This window comes from Aulostomus chinensis, chromosome 12 (assembly GCF_037954235.1).
Source record: "Aulostomus chinensis isolate RoL2024-O1b breed Wild chromosome 12, RoL_Achi_v1.0, whole genome shotgun sequence".
In the NCBI taxonomy this organism is placed as follows: Eukaryota; Metazoa; Chordata; class Actinopteri; order Syngnathiformes; family Aulostomidae; genus Aulostomus; species Aulostomus chinensis.
The window spans coordinates 16,345,985-16,370,939 of NC_141331.1; the positions used below are offsets into that span (position 1 = coordinate 16,345,985).

At 43.0% G+C, this 24,955-nt stretch overlaps 2 protein-coding genes across 2 annotated transcripts in view; one reads left to right on the plus strand and one right to left on the minus strand.

Moving 5' to 3' along the window:
* Nucleotides 1-9,250, minus strand: part of col4a1 (collagen, type IV, alpha 1) — a 37,855-nt gene extending 28,605 nt beyond the window's left edge. Inside the window, exon 1 of the mRNA XM_086220511.1 lies at nucleotides 9,013-9,250. Within this exon, the coding sequence (XP_086076637.1) occupies nucleotides 9,013-9,084 (72 nt within the window). The 5' untranslated portion in view covers nucleotides 9,085-9,250. The remainder of the gene's footprint in view (nucleotides 1-9,012) is intronic.
* Nucleotides 9,251-9,354: 104 nt separating this feature from the next.
* Nucleotides 9,355-24,955, plus strand: part of col4a2 (collagen, type IV, alpha 2) — a 56,607-nt gene continuing 41,006 nt past the window's right edge. Inside the window, exons 1-3 of the mRNA XM_086220512.1 lie at nucleotides 9,355-9,515; nucleotides 9,674-9,772; nucleotides 9,864-9,915. Coding sequence (XP_086076638.1) covers nucleotides 9,723-9,772; nucleotides 9,864-9,915 — 102 coding nt within the window. The 5' untranslated portion in view covers nucleotides 9,355-9,515; nucleotides 9,674-9,722. The remainder of the gene's footprint in view (nucleotides 9,516-9,673; nucleotides 9,773-9,863; nucleotides 9,916-24,955) is intronic.

Genomic DNA, 24,955 nt, shown 5'->3' on the forward strand with positions numbered 1-24,955 from the left:
TGTGAGATTCAGGTTGGCTTTGTGGTGTCTGTGCATGGTTCTGCTCAAGAGTTCATTTATTCCTGGTCTGGGCAGTTATTGTTCCACACAGTAAAAAAAAACATTCCTCGACAATGCCACAGGAACACGACTGATCCGAGTACTAATACACACAATCCCTTCAGTGTCTTTGCACCTGTGCCCCAGATTCAAAGTATGACACATAGCAGCGGCGTTTCTGTCGGCAGTTCTGGTCCTGAGACCAGCAGCAGCAGCGAGATGAGGAGGGGACAGCGACAGTAACGTAGTTAAGACGTGAATTTCCTCTGACAAAGATTTCAGTTCACGTGAGCTGCTGGTGAGTGCTTCAGACCTGCATGCCTGTGAATGTGCCACAGGATGTGGGGCTGAGGAAGCCATTCTTTCTCCAAAGGGGAAGGCCTCTTCCTTGCCTTTTAAGCTCACAATGACAAGAAGGGTTGGGCCTGCCTTGCATCTCTCTCAAGAGTGCTCTGGTATCTGGGAATAGTGTCAGCATGTGAGGACAAGGAATGACCCCCGTGACTCAGATCCAACCATAGAATATTCTCTCTCTCTCTCTCTCACATACACACACACACGCACACACACGCACGCACACACACACACACACACACACACACACACACACACACACACACACACACACACACATTGTCAGTTTGTCCCAAATGATTTCACTTCCTGTTATTTGCAGAATATTTTTCAAAAATTTGATGGCATGGCGAGCAGCTAAAAGGAGTATTATAATGCTGGTTAAATAAATTACATCAAAACTTACATTGTTCTAACATGTAGATTCATGTATAATTCAAAACCAGCATACCTCTGCCAAAGCTCCTGTGAAAAAAATGCTGTCTTTTGCGATGTTAAACTGCTTAAAAGTTTACTGGTTTCCCCCCCTCATCATGCTACACCCTCCAATAAATCAGCAAAAACCTGCCTGGTAGTTTTTGCACAATCCTGATAACAGTAAGACACGCATGCACAGGTGGAATAGATTTGAAATAAAAAATGCAAACTGTTTCACATCAAGTTTAAAAAAAAAAAAAAGATTTCACCAGATGTACATCTACTCACACTGTAGGTTGTTTTTCAACCAAAAAGGGAAACCCCCTCGTAAAATAATCACCATCAGAAGGGCAGCGTGTTTCATGTGATGTGTAACTGAGGCGACTTCAGCACTGAGGATAACTGTGAGAAAGAGGAAATTACAAGAGCCAGTCAAACAAAAAAAAGCCTCAAAGGAGCCTTTTAGTGCCATTATCATTCCATAGACTTGACATGATAACTATCTAGTGGACAGAGCTATTGTTCTCCCGTTACCATATCAGGCGTAATCACCTCCATCACCAGGATGACGTCACTGCCGTTTGAGCCTATGGAGACCAGTGAAGCTACAGATTTCAGGGCACAGATCCACTCTCATATCAGCTAAAACCGTATTCATGACTCAGCATGTAGCGAAACATTAGCACATCTCCTCTCCTGATGGACAGCGGGTCGAACGACCAGCTCAGCTTATTTCCTACTCACAAGTTTCTGACGAAGCCGATCTGGGATGCTTTAAAGAGGCAGCTACATGAATGAGCGACTCAGGAAAGATCATTTAAACGAAGATCGGTCAGGTTTGGGATTGAAATGAGAATCAGTGCAATAGGTATTGCCACAGATGTAGAGCTGCAAAAGGCTCCAAGGACGTGACATGGCTTCCCAATGACAGCACCAGATTTCTTCACATTTTTGCACGACAGAACAACGGCGTCTTGGGTCGGCGACATTAACTCATTCCACTCTGTTTCCATTGTTAAACCTTAATCCTGATCTTTCTCTAATCCCAACCAAGTATTTCCAAACCAAACTGACAGCACTCACTTTAGTCCATGAGGGGGCACGGCGGGTTATTTCACCCCCACATACTTCACTCATGGTTTCTCCTCCTTGGTAAGCATTTTATCGGCGTTCTCTTCATCTTTCCTCTTCAGTGTGGCAGTGTAAGACTTTTTTGAAAAAGGCCAAAGCACAACCTTTTTCTAGCTTAGAGATTCCCGACCAATCACAGTGGAGAGTCCATGCATGGGGCTGCTCCTTCATTGCTTGTATGCTAAAACAGCTGAAGGTAACTTTAATGGTGACGGCCCACAAAGGCCTGATGATCATGAGGTCACTTTTGTTAAGCTGTCTGAGTTGCTACGACTACAATTTGCCCTTTTAGAGTCTTGATGCCACGTCCGACAAAGTCGACCAAATCAAGCAAAAACTTTAGCTTTAGCTAGCAGTAATTTGCACTAAAACACCAGATAAATGAACAATAGCAACATAGCTTTCCTTAGCTTTAGCTTCCTTCCTAAGGCGCTAAAGTATGAATATGTGAAGATTCTTGGATCCTGGGAAGTACAGTTGAGTCACATTTCTGCAATTTCTCTCAATCTCCATCTGTAAAATTTAAAGTCTGTGCCGTGTCTGGTGGGGATGTGGAACGTCTCTAAATCAGAGACGATGAGGAGGACATGCGAGGTGTAGTGGACGGATTACACTACATAAGCTATCGCTGCCCTGTTCAGCTGACAGAAATAAGAAATGCTTTCCTTCCTGCAGTGTTCAGATATCCACAGTCAGTCTGTAATCAGTTAATGGGACAAATAGGAAGCATGTGCCTCTCTTATCTTGTGTAATGGGGTCAAGTTTTCTCATGTTCTCACTTTATTCTGAAACATTTCAATCCTGCTTCACCCAGCCCATTCCATGCCTCATTCCACTAAAAATTAAAATATGTGTGTGTGTGTGTGTGTGTGTGTGAGAGAGAGAGAGAGAGAGAGAGAGAGAGAGAGAGAGAGAGAGAGAGAGAGAGAGAGAGAGAGAGAGGAAGCAAGGTGGTGCAGAGCTCAATCTGGCAAAACAATCTGCCAAATTCCATAATCTAGGTATGCCAGTGACTTGAATCAAATTATCAACCGACATTCAAGATAGTTTGGGATTCATTTAAAATGCAATCTTCTCTTTTTCTTTTTCAGCATTTCATCAGAAAATAGTTCATTCACAGCAATAACGTTTCTCTTCTGATGTGCAAGTTGTTTTCACAGTTGCACTGCTTGATGAAGAACAATAAAGAGAGCTGCATGATTGTGAAGCATGTCTTGCCATTAGAAACAAAGATAATTCTCTTCTTTCTAGAAGAATTGCACGGAAAAATGGTTGATTTTTTAAAAATGAGGTCAAATTCTGCCCAAAAGCATCAAAAACGACAAAAAAGAGAAGCATAAAATCAAAGACAAAGACAAAGAAAATCAAAGACCTCTACTGAGTAAGAACAAACGTTCAGGAACAATCTGTCCCGCAATCTGGCAGCTCTGATATAATCTTTAATCTTAATGAGAACAAAGTGTCATCTTGAGGAGATATATAACAGACTACAACTTGTACATCTGCTCCTAAAGTACGCTGATGAATGTGTCTGAACATCTACATGAAAAGGATGTCACACAAAAGGACTTTTTAACCTATAATTCAGTCTTACAGACAGGAAGCAGAGCCCGATATCTATTGTGTACTTCTTGTACCACTTAAGTCTTGACAAACCACAGGAGTTCAAATGGGACATCAGGCTTTGTTCCTTGCCCCTAAGACTAAACGAAGGACAAGAAACACCCTAGGGTGCCAGAGAAAGTTAGCGCATGAGACTTGATTTGATGTTTTAGAGCAGTTCTCCTACATGACAAGAGTCCAAAAGATGCAGTGACTTGGATCAAACTGCAACCAAGTGGCTCACCAGTTGCATCATCAAGTATGCTCAGGTTATTTGAGAACATACTCACTTTTCATCCAAGACACAAGTGGTTTATGCTGACTACACACCCACACACACACACACACACACACACACACACACACACACACACACACACACACACGCACGCACATGCAGACACACCCAGACCCATAATTGCACTTCTGTTACATCACACAGAGGCAAAAAAGAGCAACCAGAGACCTTAATGCCTGTGTTGTCCACTAAAGTCAAATAAATAATGAAACACTGACCCAAACTAAACTCTTTATTAGTCTGCACCTGTCACCAAGACGGAAGCTTTCAGGGCCAAACACCAACAACAGCTGAAGTGTGAAAGAGCCAAAACCTCACTCTTCAGACACACACAGGCATAAATCTCTTGCTACGGTCTTTATTATGCTGGACAATGTTGTAGCCATGAGTGGACACGCAGGTCCAAGTTCAGAGAGTGAGACTAAAAGAGCTGGTACGGAGTGTCATCGCTGGCTCCGATGCACATTCCTCCATCTTTTGATGCCCATAATCTTGTTACCTCCTTCCCTCCTGGTTCTTCTCCCCACTAGCAGCCTTCCACTCCAGCCCTCCATCACTCTCATCACTCTGTCAGACACACGTATCCATTACACCATCTCTCCTCAAACCACAAATGACTCACCAATTTCACACTTCAACATCTGAATTGCACCATAACAGTACACCTCAGGGAGGTAACTGATCTCCAGGGTAACACATCACTGACATAGTTAATGTGCAGAAATTATAAGCAAAGGAGACAAGGAGGGTTTGACGTGTGAAAAGCAACAGCAGCTGTCTCAATGCAGCACTTTCATGATTACACTTTGGGCCACGGGGAAATCTGAATAAGGCTTTACCATGCTTAACTCTGTAATCCTCCCTTGACTTAGCACAGTTCAAGAACACACACCAGGAGGTTCACCCACACACACACACACACACAGGCAGAAAGTGGGGAATACCTGCCACACTGCCTGAGTATCAGGGTCAGGGTAGAATTATCTCTAGCACCCATGAACGCCTGTCAAAATACAACGACACATACTATCACAACTCTTCCAAATGTAGGCATTTTTACAATGCTGAGAACAGAGGTCAGGCGGGCTGTGCCTTCCCAGGGTTCACTGCTTGGTTGGTGGCCTGTTGCAGTGACAAGGGCAGCTGTTGTCTCTGTGGGGGTCTGAAGGATCAGGTAGACACCAAACTGCAACCACTGGTGTTGGCACATTAGGCCTGCAAGTCTAACAGATTCAAAATACACAAACTTTTCTCCAATTATTCATGAGAATGAGTCAGCCTTGCTTCCTCTGTTTATACCTCAACCCAGGAGGTCTTCAGTGGTGTTTGTCTGCCGGTCTTTTTGACTATCAGCAGGATTATGCAGAAAGTATGAGGCTGATTTTCTCCAGACTAGGTGGAGAGATGCTGTACAGGCTAAGGATGAACCTGTTTCATTTTGGGTGAGAACCCAACCCCCTGGTGGCAACAGGAAGTTGCATGATTATTTACGCTTTGATATACTCCTCCTAATGGGTCGACCTGATCCATCTCAAATTTTGTCTGAAACACCATAAGAACTGGGTGATCTCTTCAAAACTTTGATGAGAGTCCAAGCCTGAAGACACCTAACAGCTGAATAAGTCACAGCACCACCTCGTGGTTACAGGAAACAAGCCGGATGCAACAAACATGATCTAATTTACAAAACTACTGTCTTCACACGTTGTACGGCAACACGATAGATGGTAAGCGTGTGTTCTCTAGCACCATCGAGTGGACACATGAAGTGACATTTGCAGCACGGTGCTACATTAGTCTGCTCTTTTATGCAACGTCCATAATGATCAGGCTTCACCTCCCTTGTGCTCGATGGAACAACTACACACGCAGATATTCATTGACCTGCTCATCACTGCTTGAGGCTTTAATTTGGGCCAAACCTTGACAGTGCCAGGGGTGGGAGGTTTGCCCTGGCGTGGAGATATGCTCTCTTGTTGCGTTCATCCTCCCGATGATTCGCCCCATCCCTGAACATCATCGCCAAGCTGGGAGTCAGAACCTGGCAGAATGAGGAAGCTACCCCCTTTCACAATATGTCCAACACACATCCTCCACTAACTCTCACGCCAAGAATCTGCTAATCTGCCAACCTCCTCCTCCTCCTCCTCCTTGTCCTTGAGGAATTAGCAATGACTCATTCTGACCACATTAAATGACCACCAAGGGAGAGAAACAGTGTTCTACAAACAAAGGATAAATCCATTCAGGATAAGATGATCTGGAAAATAAGTGGGAGCAAAGGTCCCTATACTGCGGATCTAAATACTAAGTTGCTGCGTCATGCTTACATACAGGCGAGGGGGTAAAGGCAGATATTTTATCTTCTCATTTTGGCCTCCTTATGTCAGCCTGAACCATTCTAGGCACAGGATGGTCACGTGTGTGTGTGTGTGTGTGTGTGTGTGTGTGTGTGTGTGTGTGTGTGTGTGTGTGTTTACCCACAAATTAGTGGTTGTTTGTTTTTATATTCACTCATGGCCCTCATTCGGTACCACTTACTAAGAAACAGGAGGCAGAGTCACAGTCTGTGTTTAAACACTGATTTTTTTTTCCCCTCCAGATACAAACGGATGTACATGCGTGTGCAACGTCTTCTTTGTATCATTACTGCTCATCGTGGGGATTTGGAAACCCTTCTACGTCACATGACACTCATGAGTGGGTGGGAAAATATTAACTCCCAACAATAAATCCATAATTCTGTTCTTGCTTTATTGGTGTCATCCGATCAGTGACAAGATGTTCAGCCAGTTATACACCCCCCCTGCTCTCAATGGGTTCCATCACTGCAGATGTCTTATGTTTTCCTGTGTTTGTGTTTCTTCATCCAGGCAGGAAGTGGATACGTAAATTCTGCATCTGCTGCTTTATTTAACCTGACGTGCTCTCAACAGCTTCTCTCCTAGCATATATGACCAGAGCCCGCAGCTACAATCATCGCCTCTGCAAATAAACACTGGAAGCTGAAGACATTCCACGCATGGTAACATCACTCAAACTCCAGCACCGCACCGCTCTATTGTACCACGCTAAACGATTACCAGCATGTTCTTCCTCCTGCTGACATCTGATCACCCACGTGTCCTCCCCCTCACCTGGATTTCCGCTACTTCTATGACATTTCTGATGTTCATACTTGTAAAACCACTCCAGACTATGTTCTGTTCTCAGAGGAAACAGAAGCTGGAAGGAACAATAAGGGGAAAACAGAGCAATGCGTGTATGATCTACTTTTGAAAAATACACAAATGTTGCAATTTCCTTCTTCTTCTGAGACCAGCTCCGTTTTTCACAAGTGGGCTTTTTTAATAGCTTACTATATTTTTCCCTCATGAGAAGTATCAAAAACTTCATGTTAAATACTCACATTGGACCACACAGTCCCATTTTAGCTACATTTGCTTCTCATGTATCATCATGACAAAACTCAGATTATTAAGTCCTAATCATGGTAATTAGCAAGAACTGATTATTCGGCATGGCCCTTGGCAGGACGTGCAAAAACTATCAGTATGATTTTTTATTTATAATTTGAGGGAGGGGTAGAATATGGGCTGAAGAATGGGACATTCAGTTTAAGAGCAAATCTAAATCCCGGGTGGATAAAAGTATTATTTTCCTCTTTCACTGTAGTTTTTTTTTGTTTGTTTTTGAAACAAGCATTTAATTTACATCACTTTGTAAAGTTACAGTCTCTTGCCATATAAAACTGAGGTAATAATGCCTTGGAGAGATAAATCCATTTGTAGGTACCTCAGCTAAATCCTAGTTTCACTCAGTAGAGACTAAGCAGTTAGCATCACCATGGCAACCTCTAACTGCAGGCGAATCCAGATCCACAGATTCTGATTCCACAGCTGTGGTGTTTAGCAAACATTGGACTGTTAATCAAACCTCTGTTTGAGGTCACATCGTTGTTGAGCCAGGATGCTTCAACAGGTTTTACTTTGGGTGATGAGCTGCAGTCAATGAATACCCTGACCATGAACACGCCACTCACTTAGAAATGAATGAAGTCAATGACAACATAACGGGGGTGGGGAAATATTGATTTTCATTAATAATAGTAAAAATGTAGTAACTCTTCTCTCCAGGGATTTTTATTCTTTTCTTAGGAGAAGTTGGTTTCTGTATTTTCTTAAGGCACTTTAACTCAAATTACTTCCTCTCACTCTTGATTGACTTAAAATTGTGCTGTCAAATTATTGCACTCCTTAATCATGACATTTCCAGACAGTTGGTATGACCTCTTGAACTGGTGAATACGCGCCTAAATCCTCTGACAATGCCATGACTTGCAGCTCAACCTAGATTAGCTTGACTCAGATATCAATGGCTAACAAAGTTGTGGTGAAGTGGGATTGTTGATACAGACGACGTCACAGTTTTTACATGAGAAAATTTAGTACTGTTAACTCACTCACTATTTTATGCTAGAGAATAGAGGAAGTACTGTTAAAATGGCTAATGAAAACCTACTTATTACTCCACTGTACTATTAAATGCTAGATATTTATGAATTCATCACTTCTGTGATAGATCACTATCTATCTGCCTTTTAGTGAAGAAATCTTAATTTTCCTAATTATTGGAAAAGTTGTGATTTTTTTAACTATCAGGTCTGTCAAAGTAGTTATCTAGGTTGGAAACTGCTACCTCATAGCTCACAGTGACTCTTCCCCCTCTCTCTCTCTCTCTCTCTCTCTCTCTCTCTCGCGCACGCACACACACACACACACACACACACACACACACACACAGGCACTCATAGTAACGCAGTAGGTAAATTGCCCCACCCTCCTCCTCTCCCCTCCGCTCCTCTCCAGCTGAAGTGTGGGAGGCAGAACACGATTAAACTGAAGGTCTCGGAGAGCATGACAGTGCAACCGTGGAAGAAAATGAGTGAATGCTGTACAAAATCACGCCTATAAAACTAACAGATTAAATCACTTCATTTACACGTTCCATGCGTTACAGAGTCGCACAGATGGAATGTTAATGACCCGAAACAATAATCCTCGATCGGTGATAGTGAAACTCATTTTCAGACGGACTCCAGGTGGTTTTTTTTTCTTCTATTTCTTGCACAGGTATATCAGCAGAATGACCTCGATGGTTAATCCACTCACCTCAGCCCCGGTCAGGTCTAGAGTTGATGAGAAAGCCGCCAGCAGCAACAGGCTGCCGGCTGGTAACAGCATGGTAACTGCGCGCAGTGCAAACTATGCGAGCAACACTGAAGAATCCCCGCAAAGCACCACCTGTTGGCCGCTTCTTCTTGTCTTCTTTCTTAAGAGAATTCACGATTCAGCTGCAGAACTCGGGCAGCACGTTTGGCCGCATCTTTGTCTGAAACGATGTGGGGCTCCTATCAATGCAACTTGGTTTAGTTTGAGCTGCACCACACCCCCTCCCAAAACGACCACCCTCGTCCATGCAGACGGACTCATCCCTGTTGTTACAAACACTTTGACTTTTCTCAGTCAGGAGAGAGACCCCTCCACACACTTTGCTGTCTTTTGGTGAATATCTGATAAGTTTTGGTGATACCTGTTGTGAAACTTTTCATCCCGGAACGCAGCGCGCATTCTCCCGTGATTTTCGCTCCACCTCACGTCGGCCTGGAGTGACCGTAAGTTTCATAAAATGTTAGAAAATGGTCTCGTGAAGTGAAATAAAGCTTCGCAACTGTGTTGTAGATGTTGATAGGCGAGAATCTGTTTAAACGCAGCCAGTAAGATAGAAGGATTGATTGCGAGTGGTCATGATGGGGGTCTCGGTGTGTCCCAGGTCCGGCAGTCATGCTCTAGACTGGTCTGGATTTGCGGCGTGGGACTGAATGAGTGGAGCCATGCAAGGACAACTCAAGAGAGAATTAACAACACTGAGGTGAGAACAGCCGGAGTGAGTTGCGCAGTTCTCAGTGTGTGAGCTTCTGATCAATAATATTATCATCATCATGTCTCTGTCACGGCTGCAGGCTGCTGCTTCTCTGCATCTCCGTTACCATCCTCGCCGCAGGAGCGCAGGCAGTAAGTTTGTCACCCACGTGTTTGTTGATTCATTTCTTAAATTCATTTGCGAACGGCAGCGTGTTATTGAGGTGTCTCTTGGTTTGAGTGTTTCCGAGTGTGTATGTGTCACACACATGCACACCAGTGTGGGAGTGTCTGTCTCAGGGGCTCCAGTAGGAGGGGCTTGGCTGTGCGGGTCAAACTGAAAACAGTTTACTGTTTGAAATTGTGACATTACTTTTCTTTAATAAGATCAATAGTAGGTATTGTTTAGTCACATATCATGTTTTAATTACATTATATATCGCACGTTTTCAAGTGGGGCAGCACAGTGGTGCAGTGGTCAGCACTGTGGCCTCACAGCAAGAAGGTTCCGGGTTCGAGTTCCGGCTCGGGCACAGGATCTTTCTGTGTGAGTCTGCATGTTCTCCCTGTTCCTGTGTGGGTTCTCTCTGGTACTCCAGCTTCCTCCCACAGTCCAAAGACATCAAGAGAGGACGAGGCTGATTGATACTCTAAATTGACCGTAGGTGTGACTCTGAGTGTGAATGGTTGTTCGTCTCTGTATGTTGGCCCTGTGATGGACTGGTGACCTGTCCAGGGTGAACCACGCCTCTCGCCCGTAGATGCTGGGCCTCCAGCCCCCCCCGCGACCCTCAATGTGTAGGAATAAGCGGAAGACGACGTTTTCAAGTGCTTCATACACCTTAATTGCAATGTGGTAAGGTACAGCAGTAGCAAGGAAACACTCCAAATATATTATGGAAGCAACTTGATAGAAATATTATCAGGTCAGTTCTGGTAAGAGTGTTGTCCTCCATGAATTCCGCAATAATCCAAGGAGTGATTTTGTTCGTTATAAGGCTCATTGATAAAAGTGCTAACTCTTCACACGAGGTACGAACGGCGTAATCCATTCACAATCATGTTTGAATGCCTCAGAGCAAAGTTAGACGAACGACTGAAGACGCCTGCCCACAGCACATCGCTACGCTACTTCTTTTGTCTGACTTTGTCTTTGTCATTTTGTTACCATGGTTTCAACAGTATGTGATACATAATGCAGCACAAAACCAACCTTTTTCTGGTTATGGTCATCAGAGTCCTGTTTACATGACAACCTCTTTTATGGAGTTTGGTCTTTTTTTTTGGGGGGGGGGGGGGGTTGATGTCAGAATATTGCAGTCCATGTAAACAGAGTCAGTGTCAGTGTCCTGAATGAGTGGATGTGTTTACACTCATCTTTCAGTGCGCGGTGGTCAGTTTGTCTCCCAGTCTATAGAATGATTTTTAAAAGGTTTAAGTGGAAACCTCCAATCGGCATGTCGAGTGGCATTATAGCACCATGAGGAAACATGCGTGCTCCCACAAACATCGAGTCATGGGCAGCATTCATCGTTCTCTTCCTCTTACTGGGCTTGAACTGATCTTTTCCTCTCACCACTCCAGACTAAGAAGTCAAAAACACAAAGTCTTTGATTCACAAAGACGATTCTCAAGGTCGGTCATCGCTTCACCCGCCTCGGTTAGTCCAATCAATTGGATATTGTTCAAATTTTTAGAATGGCATGCCCTCGCTGTGTTCCCATCCCCCCACTGTGGCTAAACTAATGACACAGTGATGAATAAACATCCCTGCAAGGAAAGCAGGGCTGCAGCTTTGTTGTGTCACTAAATCTCTCATAAAAGACATCCAGGATTTATTGGCTCCTGCTGAAAATTCATGTCAAGGAAAGGTCAAATGGAAGTCGCTGCAGTAAAAATGTCCTTGAGTGTAGTTTTGAACTTTTGGAGCTCTTCTGAGAGCCGTCTAGACACCGGTGTTGAGCTGTTGTCGCTATGGTTGCAGCCTAGTCATCCTTGTTTTGATGCAAATCAAAACCTTTTCCGAGATGCTGCGGTTACAGTGACTCACTTTCTTAGAAACAGGCCCCTTTTTGTTTTTCTCACACTCCAGCAATGCATAAACTTGTTTAGATTTACTTCTCATTTACAAGTTAACACGAATCACAGAGGACATTTAACTGAATAATGATAGCGATAAATAGCTCATAAACATAGCCTGCAATGAGGTCAAAACCTTGTATTTTCCTCTCGTAAAGCCCACCTTCGTGGTACTTTATAGCATACGGGCACATGAGAGTGTTTTTCCTCGATTTTATTTCACCTTTATTTTCATAATCTTGATGAGAGCCAGCGTCTCCTTTACAAGGGACTCCTGGCAAAGTCAGCAGCATCAAACTCCCTCATAAGAAACCAACAGAGTTTTTTGTTTTTGTTTTGAATAGGACATTTTACACCTATAAAAGGATTTATGTACAATGCAGAACACGAGTGGGTCTTACTGTATATACTGGCTTATCAAGTTATTCAGTTGAATTCACACCAAGTTGAAACTGAAAAATAAACTGAAAATTTCCCTAAAAAGAGGTCAGGTCTGAGGAAGGACCCGTATAATCCATCCGTGTGACCGAAGCTCCTTGTTGCTGTTGCAGCTTGTACAGCACATCAGATGTTCAGTGCTTCTGTGAGGTATTTAATATCGCATAAAAGGCTCTTAGATGGAGAGTTATTTTCACGGCTGTGATAAAAAGACGCTGTTGTCTCTTGCTTTTATCACATTTTGTCGGGGCTTCATTTAGAAACATGTGACACAGCTCAGGTCCTCTGTGTATTGTGCAGCTTTGCTTCCAGGCCTCTTACACTTGGAGACGGAAGCTAATTTTAGCCGTGGATTTTGTACAGGCAAGTTCACGGCTACCCCATGGAAGTCATTCAGTCAAATCATCGGACAATGCTGTTTACACTTTGTTTTCATTGTTAAAATTGTAAAAATAGTCTACAGGAGCTTGATTGAACTATGAATTCTAGTTAATATGGTTGCCCTTCATAGAGTGAAAAAAATAAGCTTTTTGGCAAAAAAAAAAAAAAAGAGACTTAAAAGTGGGGGCGACACGGTGGTGCAGTGGTCAGCACTGTCGCCTCACAGCAAGAAGGTTCCAGGTTCAAGACCCAGCTCCAGCACAGGATCTTCCTGTGTGAGTCTCCATGTTCTCCCTGTTCCTGCATGGGTTCTCTCTGGTACTCCAGCTTCCTCCCACAGTCCAAAGACATCAAGAGGGGACGAGGCTGATTGATACTCTAAATTGACCATAGGTGTGACTGTGAGTGTGAATGGTTGTCTGTCTCTATGTGTTGGTCCTGTGATGGACTGGTGACCTGTCCAGGGTGAACCCTGCCTCTCACCTGAAAGCTGCTGGGATAGGCTCCAACCCCCCCCCCCCCCCCGTGACCCTTAACAGGATAAGCAGAAGAAAATGGATGGATGGATGGAAGGAGACTGAAAAGGTTTTTTTCGAGAAAGAGAATATCCTCAAATGAACAAAGCTTCTATGATTTAATGCAAAAAATCAATATCTAGATGTACAAAGTCAACTTTATGCTAAAAACAAACTACACCAAGGACACATGATTTCAACGACACCACCTGTCGCAGGAGTCATTCATCACTAACCGCCACGTTTAACACACCAAAGCTTTGAAATTGGCGAGTGCAGTATTTACTCACATATTTATGCCCGAGAACAAAAAAAAACTAGAATTTCTTCAGCTTACAGCAGAGCTTCCTCTCTACATTTCAAAGTGTCACTGAGATGAGGGGAGGTGACGTCCAGGTCTCAGGTCTCAATCCTGATTCACTCTCAATTCCAATTTTGCGTCACTTGCGTCAGAATCTGTTCCCATGACTGTGCGGATGTGATCGAAATCATGACTGAAACTCATTCCAGTGGAAGTTTGGAATGCCAGATGGTCTACATGGGAAAAAAGAAAGAAAAGTATTCTAACCAGTCAGAAGTGATTTAACTGATAAAGTTCTTTTGGTTAAACGGCTTAGCTGTCAAACGAAGATGCGGCTCACGTTTATAACAGGAACAACTAGACCAAAAACAGCTTCAGCCTCGAGGTGCAACCGATGTTTTTGTTCTTTTTTTGAGTGGACACTACAGAAGCTGCTGTCAGTTTCAGTAGCGATGATCCGCAAGAGCCCATTAAGGGTGTATAAAGGATGAGGAAAACAGGGACCCACCATGCATGACTCGCTGATGTTTCCCATTAGACCAAATTTCCTCATCTCAGCTGCGCATTAGAAAATATGTTTCTATTTAACTCACGGGACTGTTACAGATCTTTGAACCAGACCCCCGCCTCTGTAAAACAACTGTTTCCCACCATTCGTCTCCACATAATGTTTTACGTTTGGAATTCCCCCTCCCCATCACCAATAACGTTTCCAAGATGTCTCACACTTAAGATTTGATTTGTTCTTTTCACAAGTTTTACATTCCTCTGTAAACAAAAAAACATGCAGCGTAGAAACTCCAGAGTCAACGCTATTAGTCGTGATGTTAATTCATGTTTTGGCCTCTCGCGAGGTGCAAAATGAGAAAAAAGCAAAAGCTTCTCATATTATTACCTCGTAAAATGTGTATCCAGTGTTGGCAAAGAGTTCACCTATCGAATGTAGCTCGTGTGAGGTTGCAAGTGAGGACGTACTGTAGCCTGACTACACAACCTTACATTTAAGTCAAACCAATAAAGGGCACAAAGCTTTGTTCACTGATAAAAGCCAGGATCTGTCGTTTCCAATTACAAGAACCGTTTATTAAATGTTGCACGTTTAAAAAAGCAAGAACAATTTAACAGGAAGAATCTGAATGGAAGCAGAAATAAGCAAAATGAAACGAAAGAACACAAGAGCCAACTTGATCCTACATCAAACAAGGGTTTGCTTGCCCAGGCTTTGCCGGTTTCTAGTTGTGGAAGTTTCAAAACAACTGTTTCAACCTACTGTGCTGTGAACAAAGGTCTGAATAACAACATGAATCTTAACCTCACTTCCAAACAACATTGTCGTTCAGAGGTGATCAAACCTAAAAAAATTGATATTCATCTCTTTTGTCAGACGCAAGAGCTGCAGCCCACGCAAACTGTGTGGAGGAGACGTCTCTGTTGCTGCAGATTCCATAACGATGGCGTAGTTTTGCAGGCCAACCTTGACATTAGCATCGCCTTGGGTTCCTCCGCCAGAAACGAATGATTTACTCTGGATTTTCCATCATTTCTGAAAACAAACATTTCTTTGTCAAAAAACCCCCCAAACTCTTATGAGTTTCGTTCAGCAAAATAATTGCCATGATTTTTGACTGTTGTGATTTTTGAATGCAAATGCAATCGTTAGAAATACTAAGCTAATATTTTGCCATGGACCAACCGCAGACGCATGATTTCACCGCAGCTACGTAGCTCTGTGCTGCATCTGTTCTTCATCTGCGTGATCCAGTTTAACCTTACTTTACGTAGTTATGTTTAGCTGGTTGTTTGCAGCTGTTAGGACATCTTTCATGCCGTAGAACCAAATAACAAACTATCTTAAGCTAATGCAAACGTAACGTATTTCTGGGATTGAATTAAAAATCCATGAATAAAGCCATGGTCTTGAGTATAAGGGAGTCAGATGTTCAACAAAGCTAACTTTTTCAAGGTTTTAGAACTCTTTCAGTTGTTTTAACTGACTGAAGATGATGTGTCACAAGCTATTGTTTCTACAAACTCAACATTTCCATCTGATGGTTCCTAACTTTGTTAAAGGTCCACTTCCACAGCCCAGAAGCATCAGCAGTGGGTTTATCAGAGCATGTGCACCAAAAATAGCTCCCTGCTGTGGAAACACGTTGGATGCATTGGTGTGATTCGGCTCATAATATTCTGTGGGTTCAGCGACCCATTCACATCACACTTGAATCTGTGGCACCTCCTGGCAAAGCCTTGGCAACAGTTTTGTTGCGATCCCTTGTCCTACATTTTGCATGGCGATACACAAACATAGCCCTGTAAACCTTTGCGCAGAAATACTGTTGATCAGTGTCCGTTGGAGGAAGGAAGGAAGGCTCCAGAGGCTGTTATGTTAACAGGATGTTTTGTATAGCACTCTTTAAGAGGCTTTGATTCTCTCATGTTTGAGAATATATTTCAAGATCTGTCTGTGCACGAGATGATGCTGGCAGCCAGTGTTTTGGGAAGCGGGGCAATGACACAGGAAGAGAGGTTTTGGCTTCATTTTTCTGTTAGTACCTAGAAGTCCAGCTGCAACATCTGCTTTAGCAATGACAACCTTTCGGCCAAGTGCAACCACGCACGTGAACTAAATCCAACTGTAATTTTTTTTTTTACATTCATAAGGAAAAAAATTGACCACTTATTAGTCAGCACAATTATAAACCTGCTTCTGAATGTGAATAAGCGGCAGGGTCACCCACACACTAATCTTTTATGAAGGAGGAAGGCCGGGCCAAGGGGAAGATGTCTGCCTGTGATAAGGCTTGCAAAATGGCAAGCACATCCCCTGCCAAAATAGTGGCTGTGATATGGAGAGGCTGGCTGTAACAATCAGGGGAAGAGCCCATTGTGCCGTGCTGCAGGAAGCCCCAGCCTGAGATGAGGAGCCCATGTGTGGGGCTTCCCTGTGACTGATTTGTGTGCAGGCATGAATATGTGTCAAAAGAGCCACTGGAAAGAAGTGTCATGACATTTCCATCCATCATTTCCCTCATCTCAGAGACAGAGCCCTTCTGACCTTTAGCTGGATCGCTACTGGCATGCATGCACCCATGGCATACAGAACGTGTGTCATTTGTTTGCTTAAGTATTGTTTCCTCAGCTTTTGTTTAACTCCTAGGTGGTGATTTTTTGACTCCGCGAGGAAAGGTCTGGTGAGCTTGGCTCTTTGCCTCCATTTTTATATCAAGTGAATTGCATTGCGATAAACAGGGCAGTCAATGAGATTTATTGGGGCATATTGAGAGATTAATATCTTGAATTAGTCACTCACTCTTTTTGTCCAATGTGTGTGAGTTTGCCTACTTTTCTTTCCCGCACGTGCAGAGTGTGTGGGTGTGTTGATCTGTAGGCTCGGTGATTTTCAATTTTATGGGAAACATCCTGAGTCCTGCATTGTGTGAAAAGAAAATAGATCCAGAGGAGTTCTCTAAACAGGAAAAGGAAGCAGGGAGTTAAACGTGTCAGACACCCAAAATCCCAAATAGTTTGGCAGAACTAGAGAGTGTTTGTGAGGTATTCAATCAGACCTCCTCGGTGTGGCTGAGGAGGAAAGGACAGTTATTTCATGGATGAAGATTATTTCATGTAGCACATCACATTTTCATATGGAAAAAAGGAATGACCTCCACATTCAAGCCTACATCAAATGAGTTCTCTCTGCATTTCGCTGGGAGTTTGTGTCTGCGCAAGCTAGTCTTACATGGGCGAGCTTGCTACTTCTGTTTAGCCCTCGTCCAGCTTGAAAAAGGAGAAATGGTTTGATTGTGTTGCTCTCCTAGACTTTCCTGGAGATAGCGGACCAAATGGATAAAGTTCTGATAGTGAAACATCGTTCCAGGGGGGTGATGCCCGGAACAATTTATACACAGTTTAATAACAATGGAGTAGGCTACGGCTACTGCTAATTCCAGTAGGCTGACTTGGAGGTTAAGATTTAACTTACTGTGTGGTGTTTGCAATGTTCCAGATATTTTTGGGGGAAAAAAATGGCCAAATTCTGAGAGTGGAACAAGTTATTTTGTGGGGAGTTTGTGTGACAACCCAAAACTATTTATCCAGTGTTTTACATCTGCAACAATAACACTGACGTAGCTACATTGGTGCCCATGACATCATATTCAGCCTTAAATCTTAAATAGTCTCTGTATCATATAGTTATAAATACATTATAGATTGTTTATTTTCACATTTTTGGTTGTCTGCCACTTGAAATCTTTGCTGTTTTGTGGTCTTTACTGCATGATTCATGTCTGAGGAAAAATGCAAAATGATGGTGTGAAAATATGTATTGTGAGAAAAAGTTCCTCCCAGGGTTGTGATTTGACGGATAATCCGTGTCGTCACACTTCATTCTTTATTTTCATTCCCAGCCGATGGCTTGAAACTCGAGATTTGACGCTGGACAGCGTTTGCTGTGATCCAACACAAGAGTCCAACAATGTTACTAAAAGTCAAATTTCATCTTGATTTATGGTAAAAGCAGAAACTACTTGTACTACTACTGTCGGGAAAAAAATGACAGAGGTTGTTTCAGTTGAGGCTCGATGCTGTCAAATTGCTTGTTGTGTCTGACATTCCAAAAGGTTTTAAGAGACTTTATCTTAATTAAAGTATATGCAGTGAACTACAGCAAACTAGCTACAATTACCAGTATTATGACATTAAACCTCCCCTCCAGACATCTGAAATATTAAACTTTAATGGTTCAGCTTGCAAATTATGACACTTAAATTAATTATAAGAAAAATGCACATTTCAGTGGCGTGGGACCCTCCTTCATTCATTCAGGCAGTGGTAAATATTGAAAGGCCTTTGCCTGAGGAGGCTTGAAGTTTGGAAGCAAGTTCATTGTGGAAAATCCCTGTACACCGTAGACATCTGCTGCTGTCCTTTCTTACTCACTCTCACCATGACCAGGCCTGGGAGGCAGGGGTCTCATCAGGCTATGCTGAAAGAATTTCCCATCATCGACCCTGTTCTCCCAGTCCTCCCAGGCTTGACGGCTTTCACTACCAGTTCCATCCCTCTCTTCCTTTTATAGCATCAAACTTCCCCTAGTTTCTATCTGTCCCCCCCTCTCTTCCTTTATCTCTGAGGAGGAAACTGCAGACTCTCTGTCCTCCCTCTCTCTCAGCCTGTCCCCATCACATTCCAACCTCCCCCTTACCGTTTACTCTCCCTGGCCCTCGTGTCGTCCTCCTCCACGTGCGTCTCTAGTCGTCTGTCTCTCCTCAGTACTCAGAGGTGAGCCCTAAGAGGGAAGGATCATCTCAACTGTGTTTAGACAACGAACACACAGCCTGGATTAAAGACTGTGTGGTTCAACTGGTACCCACACGATGACTGAATTCCTAGACTTGTTTTTTGGATTTATATCTGCGGATGATACGAACGCCCCATCTGACTGAATGATCCCTCATCAAGTCGCCATTCACCAGGTCGTACCTCCAGGTGACAGACGTGCACCAGTCTTCTCCATCCCAGCTGCGCTCCAATTGATTGGACAGAGTAATTTCATGTCATGGGAAGACTGTTAACTAAATGCACACTTTGTGAAAACATGACCATGTCCAATGTCATCCCCACCACGGCCCCCTGCTCGTCCTCCTCTCTGAACTCAACTCACAATAATACTTATCGTCCTCATCATAATTGACTTATAGTACACATCAAACTAAATTTAACCGAAATTCCTCATTTTGAACGCTTTGTGATGACAGATGAAAGCAGTTATGCAGCATGAGGATGTTTAATCAGTTTTATGTGCCGTTTGCGTGAGTAGGCTTTGCTGGTTTTCGAAATGAAGCAAACCTCAGCTCAACTTTATCGACCGAGTGTACTTTGAAAAATGTCCACAGATGAAGATCAGGAGGTAAAATGTACGATAACGTCAACCTGAACCTTTACTTTACCTTGAGAAAAACTTGCGGCAGCAACAAATATAATGAATGTAATCCCCGAGATGAACATTTAGAGGCTGCGCTGTTGTTTTCCTATGAGAAAAGCTGACCTCGGTTTGACAGTAGCTGTGTATGACATAGCCAGAGGTGAAAGAAGTAAACAGGATAATGGAAGACAAGCTAATTCTCTGTGTTCCCCCAAATTTAAAACCACAATCGAGGAAGAAGGGGGAAATGTCAGCCATCATTTGAGGCTACCAGATTTATGAATAGGCAGTTGTGATTAGTTAGCCTGGCTAAATCCAGCTGACTAAGCTTTTGATGGCGTGTAATTCTTCCAACCGGCCTGTGATTTGCCGTGCACTGCGTGCAAAGCTGCGGTAAGTGAAGAGCAAATTTCTTATCATGTGAGGTTAGCGTCAAAAGAATTATATCGCGCATCAATTCCTCATAGAGGCAACTTTACAGAAATTTTCCTAACTTGAATTATTTAGAAAACTTTTCCACACATTTGGTTGAAAATATTACTTACCAGCCTGAATAATGGCCATAAATAAATAAAAGTGGCATCAAATCTGTCATAGGGTGAAAACCATAGATGTTTCAAACTGCTTTGCATTGTTGGATGCGACATCTGGATACTTTTGCATACTGCGAATTACATCCTACTGCCTGCGTAGTAATTTCAGAAATAATCACATAACAGTAGATTGTAGTATTCTCAGGCCTCTCACGTGTCCCAGTTTCCATCTGTTGTTTCTTGATCCTCCCATTTGGATGTCATTGATCATGTGATTAGCGGACAGAGGAGCAGCAGGGCCCATCAGCATAAAACAGTCTGACAGGTTGACGTCTTGAGCGCTGAGGCCCAGAGCAGAAATATGTCTAATCTCACCTCCATTTAGCTCAACCCGAGCAGGAAGCACTGATTAGACCTGTGGCCCACTGGGAAAAGGAGTCAGGTCTCTTTGTGACCTGAGGCCAGTTAAGGAGAAGGAAGATCCAGCTGTGTCAGAGCTGTGTTTGCACTGGAGTCCTGCCAGAGGAGCACACTGGGCGGCTCTGCTTCTTCCAGGTCCCTCTGCTCTAGTTCATGTTCTCCATCCAAGTCATGACCTGCTCTGTGCAACGTGACCCGGTGTGTGTCTGTCCATTCTCTTCCTACTACCCCCCCACCCCCACCTTACTCTATTTTAAACCAACAATTGAAAAATAATGTACTAAAAAAACAGAAAGTGAATAATACAGAACCTTAAAGAAGTTTCACTTTCTGTTCATGATGAGATTTAGTTTCCTTGGCAATAGAACAAGGGCAGAAGTGTTGGGTGAATCTATTCAGTACTGAAACAATTTGATAGCAATTCTGCACATTAAAAAAAAAAAAACATTACTCATAGGCATAAATGAATGAAATACCCAGAGAATTTAAAGAAGTACCCTTCAGATATTTGTGAAAGAATATTACGCGTCATTAACATCGAAAATTATGTTTTTGTTAAGAACAGATCCACATTTAAAATCACACATTTGTAATGGAAATTTTAGAATCCATCATGAACAGGAAAAACGTAGACTGCAGTTTAATGATGACTCTCTCATTCTTTCTTTTGGTGGTAAATATATATTTTGCTATTAGCAAATTATCATATATTATATTCATTGCCCATTTGAGAAATGATGTGACGCCCTCTGCTCTAAACAACCGCGCTTTGCGATGTCTGGAGAAGGTGACGTAGGCTGTAGCACCAGCGTGTAAACAGAAAGTCATCAGGCCCGTGTTTGTTTGTTACCAGTTCTGCTCCGGAATCACACGATCTTCTGTTGCTATCTCCTGACTTGTTCTCTTTGCAAACACATTTGAAAAAAAAACCAAACCAAAACAAAACAATAAATGGGTTCCAATCTACACACACCCTCCGAGAAGATTCCAGAATAAACCAAAGTACTACACATCTGAACGTGTACACATCTGTTTGGCAGTACAACGGCAGTTTTAATGCCAGGTTGCCAGGTGGTTACCCTGTTTGTATGTTGTTGCGTTCGGGCCATTTGGCTGCTTTTAGCTGTTTTGATGGTCTTCTCCTCCCTCCCTCCCTCCCTCCCTCCCTCCATCAAACGTGGATCCTGTGACTTTTTCCAGCGTAGATTGTTTTGGTGTGATCATAATGATATCAGCTAATGGTATTCACATCATAAGCACTGTAAAACAGCGTCTGTCAGGCTCAAGCGGGTCATTTTCATTCAAAAACTTTGTGTAGCCGTTATTTATGCGTAAGAACGACTACGTATTTTTGTTTTTTCAAACGGAGATGAGTGAAGTACTTCTGCAGTTTGCTCTGTATGAAGATCAGCTAACAGTCTCACGGTCACTCTCAAACATTTTTGTTCTCTTCTCTAACCTCATCACTCACTCCTCTCTCTCCCTCTCGTTCGCACACTTCCCAGCTCTTTCGTCAGCCACTCTATGCCTGTTTCCTTTTTCTTTTTGTGATAATGCTAATGTATTTGTCTGGAGGTGTTTTATGAGTGTGCACAGTGACAGTGACAGGAAGTTGGAGGTGGCGTGGCAGGATGTGGAATTAAATGTAATAAAGCAACTATCCTTTCAAGTTATTCTGTTTATCAGGCGACACGATCAGAGATACCAATTATAGCCAGCAGGAGAGTTCTCCTTATCACCACGACAGACCCCCTTTGGGACAACTAGTGTTATTGTGACACACCTAAGAAAAAAAACAAAAAACGACTAAACGTGGTTGTGTTTTGGATTTTGATTATTTGCTTCAATTCTATGTCAGACTATTGGTGGAAGGTAAAGTAGCACAGAATGTATAAACACTCCATTTTGACACGCTGCCCTACTTTTTAAGCCAGTTCTTCTTCTAAAAGTTAGTTTTACAGACTGAAGGACAACATCAGAGAGGAAATCCATGTGTTGTTCTGTGTCAGTCACAATTGTCAAGATTCATATCATGCGGGAAACATTTCCTCCAGCCCACATGAGAAAACCAGGCAGACAGCAACAAAGACCGGCAGGATTTGGTCTCCAGCTCTGCTTTTCAGCTCTTTGCAGCCTGCGTGCACGCTTGTGGTTTTGTGTTTGTACCTTCCTACTTAAAGTCGCAGGGAGCATTTCGACATGTGTCGTTCTTCTTTGTCAAACAATGAAACAACAATGTCGAAATCAGGGCCTGCAGCATCAGGACCAGACTTGGTGTTTACCATGTGCATCACCCCTTAAGTTTTCATCACTCCCCGGGATCGTCCCAGCGCATGCACAACCGAAGACAGGATTTTTAGTAGTCGTGGGACATTGCGACGATGTTGCTGATCCAAATACGGATCCAGATTCCAGTCCATAGCTTTCATGAACCTCCGTAACATGAGACACGTCACCGATTTATACAAACATTTCAAATAAACTGCTTTGGGATACATTTGTGATTTGAATCATGTGCGTGTATTTTTTGCACTTTGGTATGCAGACGCTCGAGAGACGTAGCATCCATCGCTGCGAGATGCACCGAACAATAACAAGAAAAAATGTGGCGGTGATTCAAATCCAGAAACTACAATCAGCTGCTTCCTGAACAAAAGACAAAAAAACATGTTTGATGTGTAAAGTAAATTCGTAATCACGTAATCCAGGAAGATGCATAGAGGAGACAAAACTGTTCAGATGTTCGGTCTGATGCGCTTCTCTTCATTTCCGCCAGTTCTCTTGAAGCGACTCTCACACTGGGATGGTTCTCAGCTGGCAGAGGGAGTATCCCCCCCCCTGACACTCAGACATAGTTCAGATATGTATTCAAGGTCGTTGCAGGTCATGCTACATGTTTCTATCACAGCCTCCAAAGCTTCTTGTTGAAATGGAACAGATGTTTGCAGTTTAATGAGTTTGCGCCTCTTCATGTGACATCATTTGTTTAAAGAAGGCCAGCTGTTACCGTGGCAATGAGGTACAGAAGCCTTAAATATTCTCTTCCCTGGATTATGTTTTATCATGGCAAGTTTTTAATGGTCCAAATTCAAATCAGAGCCCAACCACTATGTTGATCTCACTGACAGATTCAATGGTTGTCTGTGTATTTATTAGTCATCATGCTTTCATGTGAAACTTTAAAGTAAAACAGGATGGTTGAGAATTTAGAAATGGTGTCATCACTCCAGACTGTCGTGTTACAGTTGTTGCAGTTCCAAAAATAAAATGCTCAAAATTCATCTTTCACCAGGTCGAAAGTTCCCACTGAACATTCACTGTGCAGCACTGGACCGTCAGGAAGCGTTTGAGACGGATATACAATAAACCCATTTATCCATTGAGAGTGTTCAATTATTTAAGTCAAAGTTCCAGTCTGGAACAAAGCTGCCACATGAATCTGACAGCTTGAAAGAGGTCTAAAAGCTGGAACATCAGAAGCTTTCACACTCACTTTGTAATCAGCTAATATATTGATCAGTCACTTTAATCCCCAGAAATCCAGTGTCGGTTGATATTGAATTACAATACACGTAAGAAAGTTTTGTAACGTTTAAAATCAGTCAGGATGTTGGATCACTAGGCAGTGGAGCAAGTCTGTTGGGTTTGAGGTTTACGGTTTCACTTTAATTAGATTCTGATGACTGAAAAAAAAAAAGTATTAGAAGGCAGGAAACTGATGTGAATGTGATTAGGCGAGTCCCCAAATGTATCTGTCTCGTAAATGTTTAATGAGTACGGAAATATTTCAATCTTACGCAGGCTGCTTTCATTCATTTTCAGCCGCTTGGGGTTCAAGTAGATTTATAATAGTTTTGTACATTGTTGTTATTTTTCAATATCTCATGTGACCGCTAAGTCACATAGATCCGTCTAAACATATGCAAAATATCCTAATCGGTTTCAGTTTTCTCGTCCAAACACATCTTGTAGCGTCATGCTGGTGTTGCCTCTTATGTCATCCTCCCACATCACTCAGGATGAAGCGCGAGAGCAGAGTTGTAGACGAGCGTTCATCATCCACCAAATAGAATAGTAGTCGGACATTCCAGCCGGCGAAGGTCAGAGTGATAAAGCTGCGGTTCACATCCCACAGAGAGGTCGAGCAGCAGGAACCCCACAGATCATTGAGCTCCTTGTAGTGGGATTCAGTTTCTGTTGGCGCTGAACATCTTCATTATCATTATCACAGCAGCCGTGTTTTAAATCTGTCCGCTCGGTGACTGCGGCGTTGTCCTCCTCATTGGATGAGTTAAAGAAGGGTGTAAAGTGTCACAAGCAGCCTCAGATCAATCAACCATCCCGACCCGCGGTTCTCTCTGATCTCTGTTAATCTGATCCCACGACGACGGGGGGGGTCTGTTGATGTTCCACTGTGTCGTTTCATGTTAAAAACTAGAAAACCACCTCAAAGGGGCTGTTTGTCATTTCTGTCACCTCAGGTTCACAGCGATTGCTGTAACAGGATCAGGCATCAAGGGTGAACTGTGTGTTTAGACAACAATCCACAAAAGTTCAAAAATAGTGGTTAACATGGTTTCGTTGATCTCCAAACAGAAAA